The sequence below is a fragment of the Dipodomys ordii genome, unplaced genomic scaffold, assembly GCF_000151885.1.
Source record: "Dipodomys ordii isolate 6190 unplaced genomic scaffold, Dord_2.0 Scaffold188, whole genome shotgun sequence".
In the NCBI taxonomy this organism is placed as follows: Eukaryota; Metazoa; Chordata; class Mammalia; order Rodentia; family Heteromyidae; genus Dipodomys; species Dipodomys ordii.
In genome coordinates this window covers 2,811,599-2,821,715 of record NW_012267404.1, presented here as the reverse complement: position 1 = coordinate 2,821,715, position 10,117 = coordinate 2,811,599, and the positions used below count along the sequence as shown (strand labels likewise).

General features: G+C 38.1%; 1 protein-coding gene across 1 annotated transcript in view; it reads left to right on the top strand.

Moving 5' to 3' along the window:
- Positions 1-4,459: 4,459 nt before the first annotated feature.
- Positions 4,460-10,117, top strand: part of LOC105999354 (cytochrome P450 2C26-like) — a 19,221-nt gene continuing 13,563 nt past the window's right edge. The window contains exons 1-5 of the mRNA XM_013034326.1: positions 4,460-4,627; positions 5,785-5,947; positions 6,153-6,302; positions 8,379-8,539; positions 9,413-9,512. Coding sequence (XP_012889780.1) covers positions 4,460-4,627; positions 5,785-5,947; positions 6,153-6,302; positions 8,379-8,539; positions 9,413-9,512 — 742 coding nt within the window. The remainder of the gene's footprint in view (positions 4,628-5,784; positions 5,948-6,152; positions 6,303-8,378; positions 8,540-9,412; positions 9,513-10,117) is intronic.

Below are 10,117 nucleotides of genomic sequence, written 5' to 3'. Positions count from 1 at the left end.
GCTTAGGTGCATGGTAGGGTGTGACCTTTACCGTGATTCGTTGGTTCCATTTCCTCCCCTCCCACGCAGTCTTTTGCTTTAAAAAGGGCTTGCTGTGTGATAATAAATGAGTTCCTGCTTGACTTGACTCCCCTCCCCACTGCATCTGATTGTCTCCGGGGCTAAGGGAGGCTGGGGAACAGGCTAGTGGCACACTTACCTTTCCTCGATCCCACCATCTTGTGGGACAGATGAAGACCCGACAAAATAGGGTTACAGGTGGACCCATTGCAACAATGAGATGTACAAAATGTTATGTCGAAAAATGAACTTTACAACTTTGGTGGGGTGGGGCGGTGGAGGGGTGGTAGGGGGGTGTGGGGTGGGGGTATGGAGAGGGGAAGGGATGGTATGGGGAAACAAAGGAGGAAGCAACAATGCTTGATAAGAAATGCACTGACTATCTTGCCCATGTAATTGTAACCCCTCTGTATGGTATTTTCACAATACCAAAAAAAAAAGAAATGCAACAATGTAATTGAAAGTGAAAAACTAAAAGCATATTAATTCAAATAAAAGAAAATACTTGCTTGAAATTGTGACCAATAGGCAGGATCAACTGAAAGAGAGAAAATCAGGAATTGAAGACAAGGGGGATTAATTCGCATATTCACTGACAACACAGAAAAAAAAAGCAAATAGAAACAGATTAAATAGAGACAATTAGAAAATAGTTCTGAGCACTGTTAAAACTTCCAACAAGAAGGTTAGAGGAATCAAAAGGCCCAATTACAAGGTAAGTCAGATGGTACTGGCAAGATTGACAATTCTAGCTGCATACTAAACACACCTCTTCTACAAATTTTAAACCCAGGGTGGAGAATTCGGGAAATAGTGACTACTTTGATGTGGAAGGTTGACCTCTCTAAAAAAGTGTGTCATTGCTCATCTTTTTTCAGGGAATTATAACAAAGGGCAATCTGTTCAGATTGAGTTTGTTGCAGGCTTGAAAACAAATAGTCATAGCTCAGGGAATCTTGGAATAGCTTACAACAGTGTTTAAGTGAAATATGAACAGAAGAGTTGGTGGTGGACAGGGAGAAGGCCTGACATGGACCCACAGTGAAGTTTCAGTGGCTCAAGCAGTGAAGGGTGCAGTGGTCGGAAGCCCAAGCACTGAGCCCATGTCTGGCACAGTCAGTACTGAGAGAGAAGTCAGAGGGCTGAGTAGTGTAGAACTTACCTTCAAGTCTTCTGATGCACATAGAGTAATCAAATCTTTGTGATGACCAATGGAAAAACAGAAAAGAGATATATGAATAAAAGCCAAGAAAAGATTTTCACAAATAGCGGAAAGTGATCTGAGGCAAATCTACCAAGTCATTTGATTACAATCTTACCTTGTTGCCATCAGCTCATTCCTTAGGAAAAACTGTTTTTTTTTTAAAATTTAGAGTACTTGGTCTCAAAGATCTTTCATATCTTCGTAAGAGGAAAAGTTCATGTGGGTTCCTCATTTCAGCAGAAAGTAGCTGAGGCAGAGAAGAGACATGTATCTATCAAGGCAAGCTACTGAGCTTGTTTTATGCAAAATAAGTTGGTGTGAATCTTTTTTCATTGAGGGCTATGTGGGTCAGGCTACTTACTTCATTTTACTTAATTTGCTTACCAGGATCTGGGGTCACTCAAACTCTAAAGATTATAAATGCACACTTTTCTGACCTCTATATTAATTATTAACTAAGTGCATGATCATTTGAATGTCACTGATTAAGAACAAAAACAAGTATTGAGCCATAGTAAGCAGTTACAAAATTATTTGCAAACACAGTTGAACTGAATGCCTTCCTCAAGGGGAATGGTATAAGATGTAGGAAACGTGTGTTTTAGACTCAGCTCTGCAACAGGTTTTTATGTCTTTCATCAATGTCCTCAATATCTAGGAAGCAGTTTCTAACCCCTAAAAGGGAAACAATTTTACGGTAGAGAAAGAAAAATGAGAGAATTAAAATGGTTTTGATAGCCACATAAGATCTCAGAATCACTATATAGTAGTCTGAAAAAAGTGGCATGTAACTAGATTTTAACGAGTCTTAATTTTCCATACCAAGGAAGATAAGAGGCCAAGAACAGTGGCTCAGACCTGTAATCCCACCATAGTAGGCAATTGCCACTTACGAGGCAAAGATTCAGAGGACTGCAATTTGAGGCCAACTTAAGCAAATAGCAAAAGCCTGCCTCAACTAACAGGCCAGACATGGGTGTGTGTGTGCTTGTAGTTTTAGCTTTTGTGGAGGGATAGATAGGAAGATTATGGTTCAGCATAGCTTTAGTAAAAGGAAATATGACTCTTTTAAAAAGAAATAGCTAAATCAAGTATGGAGGTATGTCTAGACTATTATAGCATCTTGCACTAGTAAGTGCAAAGCCTTGAGTTCCAACCCCAATACCACCAAAATTACAATGTAAAACTACCTGCTGTAGCCAATTTAGAACAAATATGATATACTTACGAACTTACCCTTACTTAACCATTGTTTTCCTAACAAAACATGTTAATTTAGCAGTATTTGCATCTTTCAGTTTTGCATTCTATGGTTGTTTTTTCATGAGTTTAAACATCCTTATGACCAATGATGACTCGATGATGTCCACATAACTAAGTAATTATTGCTCTCGATACTGTCCCTTCTTTACTGTGTATTTCATTGGCATCAACGAGTTATAAAAGAGGATTTTTTCCATATAAATATTTTATAATAAAAATACTGTACAGAGAGGTTACAGTTGCATGAATAAGGTAATGAGTACATTTCCTATCAAGCATTGTTACCTCCTCTTTTGTTTTTCTCCTACCTTCCCTTTCCTCCCCACCTCAACTCCTCCCCCACCCCAAATTGTAAAGTTCATTTTCAACATAGTGTCTTGTACATCTCATTGTTACAATGGTTCGACCTGTATCCTTATTTCAGCATTTTGTTCTATCCCTTCCCCTCCTCAAATTATAAAAATGTATATACAAGATGCAGGGCACTGACATCCAATACAGTGAAATAGGGGTTATACCATGTGGGAAGAACATACAAAAGAAAAAAAGAGAATCACATAGTGCATTATAAGTATGTTAAAAACAATAGTAAGAAAAAAAACAAGAGGATTTTATACTGACATTTCCATTTATGCAAACTTTGTATCTTGTTTTATTTTCATTTCCTTAAAATGAGACCAAAATCAGCGTAACAGCTTTTATGGTTGGGAATAGAAAGTAGAGAAGCCATCATTTTTCCTACCTCCTGACTAAATCACATGACAAAGGCTTTCCCCTCAGCTATACTGAGCAAGTTTCAATGCTGCAGTGGTGGGAAGAGAATTCCAGGACTGTTCTTCAGGAAGCCATGGTGCATGGCAACGGCCATGAGACATCTCCCTGAAACCCTAGCTCTTCCACCTACGAGCCATGTGGCATCCACAGTTCTCCTGTACTCCTGATCATCCCTTACCTCACTAGAAAAGGAAAATACCAAGATTGTAGCCATTCATTTTTCTGTTATATAATAGTGAAGGAAATGCAACTTTTGGTGAGTACTCATTATATATTTGGTTTTTCAAAGGGCATGATGGATGCTAGGTATCTTACATTTAGTTAGAAACAAAACAATCAATAAGTCTATTAACTTGTGGAGGAGTCTTAGTAGCGAAGACACATCTGGAAGTGTTCAAATACATGTTTCATAAAACATACAGAATGTCCTCAAATCTATAATGGCCCAACTTATCACTAATCTGAGAATGGAGCAATGTACTTTTTTTTTAAAGGAAATCTTTTATTTATTTATTTACTTATTTATTTTTTGGGTTCGATCGTGGACCTGAACTCTAGGCCTGGGTGCTGTACCTCAGCTTTTCAGCTCAAGGCTAGCGCTCTACCACTTGAGCCACAGTGCCACTTCCGGCTTTTTTTTTCTGCTTATGTGGTGCTGAGGAATCGAACCCAGGGCCTCATGCATGCAAGACAAGCGCTCTACCACTGAGCCATCTTCCCAACCCCAAGAAATGTACTCGTTATCTGACTTATATAATTGTAACCCCTAGGTACATCTATCTTTACAATAACAATAATGAATTTTAAAAAGGAGAAACATTTTTGAGTAATGTTCTTATATATCAAATCATGACTTTAATATTTCTCAATCATGGCTGTATATTGAAAGCAGGTAGGTTTATATTTTATGTTAGCAATATTTGATTGCCAACAAGTTCAGTTAAACTACATTCTCCTATGTGCCTTCTGGAAACAGGGACATATGTGCAGGTCATTCACTTTTATCTCTATCATTGGGACAAAGTCTAATCAGAGGAGAGATGAAAGTACATCTACCTAATTACTAACACACAAAGAGGCACACCTACAGTCTCAGGGAGCATTATATAAGGTCTGCCCTGCAAGCTCACAGTACTCTCAGAAGAAGAGAAGGCCTCAATGGGTCCAGTAGTTGTCCTGGTGCTGGGTCTCTCCTGTCTGCTTCTCTTTTCAATATGGAGACAGAACTCTGGAAGAAAGAAGCTCCCTCCAGGTCCCACTCCTTTCCCAATTATTGGAAATATACTGCAGGTTGATATTAAAGACTTCACTAAGTCTTTAACCAAGGTAAGTACTCTTTATGTTTGCCCAATGGTCTCTGACAAAGATAAACCAAACCATATTTTAAATCTACTGCTGAAGGTACAATAGCATGATCGATTATTACTAACAAAAATTCTTGAATTATGTCGTATATAGCCGTGATTTTCCCAGTTTGTATTTCAATCATGGAACGGTATTAGGTAATTGGGTTATTGTCCATTATAATCTCAGTTGCAAAATTGCAAATGTTATAGATGGTTCACCCCATCTTAGTTTAACACCATGTTTATGATTGTTTTTTCTGAAAATTCATGATAAGGAAACTGTTATGATTAAATGGTCAATTCAAAAACTCTTGTAGCATTTTACACATGGTTTTTATGCAGAGTCATCATGGAAGTTAAGTTCTCTGAGAGGTGGTGGATGATTGAAAGGAAGTATCTGTGAGGATGAGAGAACATAAAGACATGAGACCATTTAGGGGAAGACTGAAGGGATCAGAGTCCACCTGGATTTTTGCATGAAACTTTTTTCTGGGGCAAAGAATGCTGCTGGGTGAGAAATTGTTTGGGAAGATGTTTATGTACTGGGGCAGCCTCTGTGGGGCCCACCCTCTGATTCTAATGCCAATCGATCCAAACTGCACTTGCCTGTAAAAGCACCTGTGTTGACTTAAAACTGCCAGTTTCTCTTGTTTGTCCCAGGAAGTAAGATTCTCAACAGTAAGAGTTTCAGAGATTATCTGAAAGTAATTATCTGGCTATTGATTTGGTGTGCAAAGGAGAATTAAACATATCTCAAGCCTGGAATGTCTAATAAGTAGAAGTTCAACTACAAGTCTTCCATTTATTATCCATGGGGCTCTAGAAGTGAATTTAGAATCCACAGACCTCTGTTTCTTTCTTTGTGAAACATGACAAGCCTGCTGGGTGTTTTCATGTGAGGATGATTTATAATGGTGTATCAACTGCCTGGTCCACTGCATGGCAGTGTAGGCCATCTCTAAATGACAGCTATAACAGACCTCCTTTATAATGTATGAACTTGGAAAATATTTGAAGTTGTGTTCACCAAAATAAAGAAGCATAAAAAATACAATGATGATATCAGTTTTGCTCAGGCTCAACCTGAGGAGCAAATAGTAACTTTTTTGCTACTATTTTTTTCTTCTGATTTTCCAGTTCTCAAAAGTCTATGGCCCTGTGTTCACTCTGTATTTGGGCATGAAGCCCACTGTGGTGTTGTATGGATATGAAGCAGTGAAGGAAGCTCTGATTGACCATGGGGAGGAGTTTTCTGGAAGAGGCCAGTTCCCATTGATTGATAAATTTACTAAAGGCCTTGGTAAGTGAACACATGCATGTGTGTGTGTGTGTGTGTGTGTGTGTGTGTATTTGTGTGTTGTGCAGAGGATGTGGTGATAAGAAGGATGGAAAATGAGGCCAGATGGGTTCTTTACTCAGAGCTTGGCCATCCCTTGGCTGGCGTATGTCTACTTCCTTTTCCTTGCTTGATTTCTCCATCCATGTTTCTTCTTCCTTTCATTTAGGAATTGTTTTCAGCAATGGACACACATGGAGAGAGATGAGGCGCTTCTCACTCATGACCTTGCGGAATTTGGGGGTGGGGAAGAGGAGTATTGAAGAGCGTGTTCAAGAGGAAGCCCGCTGCCTCGTGGAGGAGTTGAAGAAAACCAAGGGTGGGAGCTGCTTTATATCACTATTTTAGAGAGGCATATAAAAGCCTCCATTAAGTCCCTTCTGTTTAAGAAATGGATTCTTTTGTTTTCTAATCAGAAATCATGAATGTAAATTTCCTTTTTTGTTTTATGGCAGTAATTGGGGTTTGAACTCTGGGCTTTAAACTCTTGCCCAGATCATGGCTGGTGCTCTACCATTTGAGCTATACCTCCAGTTCAAGTTTTTTGCTGGTCAGTTACTATAAGTATAATAGATTTGCACAAATTTGGCCACGTGGGCTGGCTCCCAACAACAATCCTCAGATTTAAGCCTTGTGAGTAGCTGGGGTTCTGGTCACAAACACCAATAGTGTCTGGCTAAATCGATGTTTTGAGTTTCTTCTCTGAAGATTTAGGGAACAATGCTTCCCTCTTAGCATAATTCAGGGTAGCTAGTGTCATCATTACATGAGAGTACTTGCTAAAGGAACAGGGTGGTACTGACTCTATCAACCCTCAGAGACCCCCACATAGGTGCAACTATATTAGCACACTCATTTCCATTGACATTTCAGTGATTCCTCAGTGCCCATGCTTACAATTTTGGATAGTCATGGTGTGTTGTAAGATATAATTTTATTTGCTTTAGTGTATCAATATAATCCACATCTAAAATTAGTTACCTGGGAATATAGTGCAATTGCTACATATCAACATTAGTTATTTCTTCTTACCAAGTACTTCACAGTTTTTATTTACATATTTTGAGTAACTATGTGCTCTATAATGAATCTATAAAATTCACAATTGTATTAAATGATTCAATTAGTTAGCTTTCAACCATTACAATTAATTCTTTATCCAGTCTTAGTATATTCTGGCTCAGTTTTCAGTTTTGCCTATCACTTTTCTCCAAGTTTATCAGATTTTATGCTAAAAATCTCATGGTAATTACTCCCATAGCCAAGTCCACTCCCGTATTATCTGCTAGTCACAATGGATATGATTGTCTACTTAGATTCTAAATGAACTGGCTTTTTAAAGTTCATTCTTATAAATAAAGGACTGAAAATCAGACTTAACCTATAAATGACACACACATTCAGTCATAGAATATCTCAACAACTTCTCAGAAAACCAACTCCTTCATAATTAAATAAAATTTTTTCTGAGACCTTAGACACATTTCAATCTTTAAGTACATATGAAGCCAAGAAAAAAGACCATTCTATAATTCAAACGACCTACACCAACTTAGAATTTCCTATTTAAGGACTATGATTTAACTTAGTAGCACTTTACATATTGAGTATTTATGCATAGCAATTCCACTGTATAGAAGGTGCAAAAAATAATCCTTTATCTGTCTAATGATAGAACTTCAGAGAAAGACAACTTTTAAAAATATATAATATATTATTCATCCCAGAATTCCAAAAGTTTGGCTTTGTCCATAAATTAAATTTGGTGTTTGACTAGATTTAGTGTCTATTGATTTCCTAAGGAGGGGAAATTCACTTTTGAATATTGCAATGAAAAACAATTCTCCTATTTATTAATTTTATGTTTTTGTTTGTCTTACCTGAGATTTACATTTAAGAAAAGATTTAAATTTTGACATTGCTGTTTTCCCTCATACAACATGAATGCATTCTGCTTTTTACTTTGTTCCTTCTAGTATTAGAACTCTAGTAAAATCTATCTCTTCAGTTTCTCTCCATTGGCAATTGAAAAAAGCTAGATATCTGATATTCTTTCCCTTATTTTCTCAGTGCTATGAAGTCTATAGGCTTTGGAAACAGATATATTACTATTCTGAATGGTTGACTATTAGGTATATAAAAGTCTTCTTTATCCAAAATAGCATACAGCTGAGGTTGAAAGACTATAGGTAAAGGCAATTAGTATGAACGGACATTTGCTAGTTAGTTTGTACTGGCCAACTCAAGCTTCAGGTTAAAGATATGCAGGTTTAATTCAAATGGGATATTTGGCTATTAGAGGAATTTATAAGTAAAACAGTAATAAAATGGTAAAGATGACAAAGGCTAAGTACAGTATTTCATATGTATATTTCATTTGTTTCTGACTCTTCAGGCTCACCCTGTGACCCCACCTTTATCCTGGGCTGTGCTCCCTGCAATGTCATCTGCTCCATTGTTTTCCAGAATCGTTTTGATTATAAAGACCAGGACTTCCTGAACTTGATGAAGAAATTGAATGAGAATGTTGAGATTATGAGCTCACTATGGATACAGGTGAAGCCAAGATCTTTTATTCCTAAGAAGATACTTGTCTTTAAACAAACAAACAAAACAGACCCAAATTAAATAAAGAGCCACTAGTAAGATGAATACGTAGACCCAACAGACTTACCTAAAAAATGTTAGAGTGACATTCAAGAAGTTACTGCCTATGGTAATGTGTTCTGTTGTGTTCCCTATTCTGTTTTTGTAGTAGCTTCAAAGTTTCTGGTTTCATATCAAGATCCTTGATCAACTTTCAATTGATATTACTACAGGGCAATAGATAGGAGTCTAGTTCGTTTTCTGTATTTCCAAAAATGGAACAATGAAGTTTGTTGGAATTGGTTTGGGAAACAGGGAAGGAAAGGATGAAGGAGAGTAGCAGAGGAGGTAAGTCTCATCTAGATATATTGTATGGCTGGGCCCTGTTGGCTCATGTTTAAAATGCTAATTACTTATGAGACTGAGACCTGGAAGATAAAGGATTGAAGCCAGCCAGAGCAGAGCAGTCTGTTAGACTACATCTCCCAAACAGCCAGCAAAAAAAGGTCAGGGAATGTACTACACCACAGCACCAGCCATGAGCAGGCAAGGCAAGCAAGAGCCTAAGGCCCTGAGTTCAAACCCAGTACTGGCACCAAAAAGAAAGATGCATTTCATTTATATATGGACATGTCAAAATGAAAGCCTTTGACAGCTAACTGATGCTAATAGAAAAATATGAAGTAAACATCTGAGATAGATATCTAAGCCTATATTTTATGCCCACTAAAAATGCGCAACTATAAGATTGACTCAAGCTAATGAACTCAAGCAATTAATTTGTTATTTCTGATTAAATCCCATAGGGATTTTCCTCTAAAATGCTTTGTTCATTCCAAAAAGATGCCTAGTGGATCAGTGGATATCCAGGTCCTTAGTGAAAGCTTACATTTCCCAAAGGTTGGTCTTCCATTCAGATATTTCAGATTCATGCTATTACTGGGTAGAATTATTTTTTGTCACAGAGGAAGCATATTTGGGACAGCAGAAGCTACTAGGATTCATTAAGGAGAGTCAGAGTGTTTGCTGAATCCACTGTGATTCTAGATGATGAGGTAGCCTGATAGAAATGACAAAATTAAATATAGATAGTGTTAGGTTTTTAAAAAGAGGTTGCTGAGTAAGAACCACACCATGCACATGGTATTCAGGTAAGGAGTAGTTTATTCCTTATTCTGGCTGGTACCAGGCCATGTTGGCATTCTACAAGTGTAGGAAAAGACCTGGGAAAAGAGAGCGTCTGGCCCTGAGCTAGGCCTTCTCTAGGGTAGGGGCGGGGGGGGGGGGGGGGGGGGGCGGGGAAATTGGGGGGGGGAGAAGAGGGAGGTGTGGCCACCTCAAATCCAGATGACCTCTTCCAGGTGTGTCAGTTGTCTAGGTAACTGGGAAGGTACTGGGAAGAGATTTTGCTGCGAGGAGGGTGGAGTCTGCTCGCCATCCAGGAGCGGACCTTACAGATGATAGATAGATAGATAGATAGATAGATAGATAGATAGATAGATAGATAGATAGATAGATAGATAGATAGATAGATAGATAGATAGATAG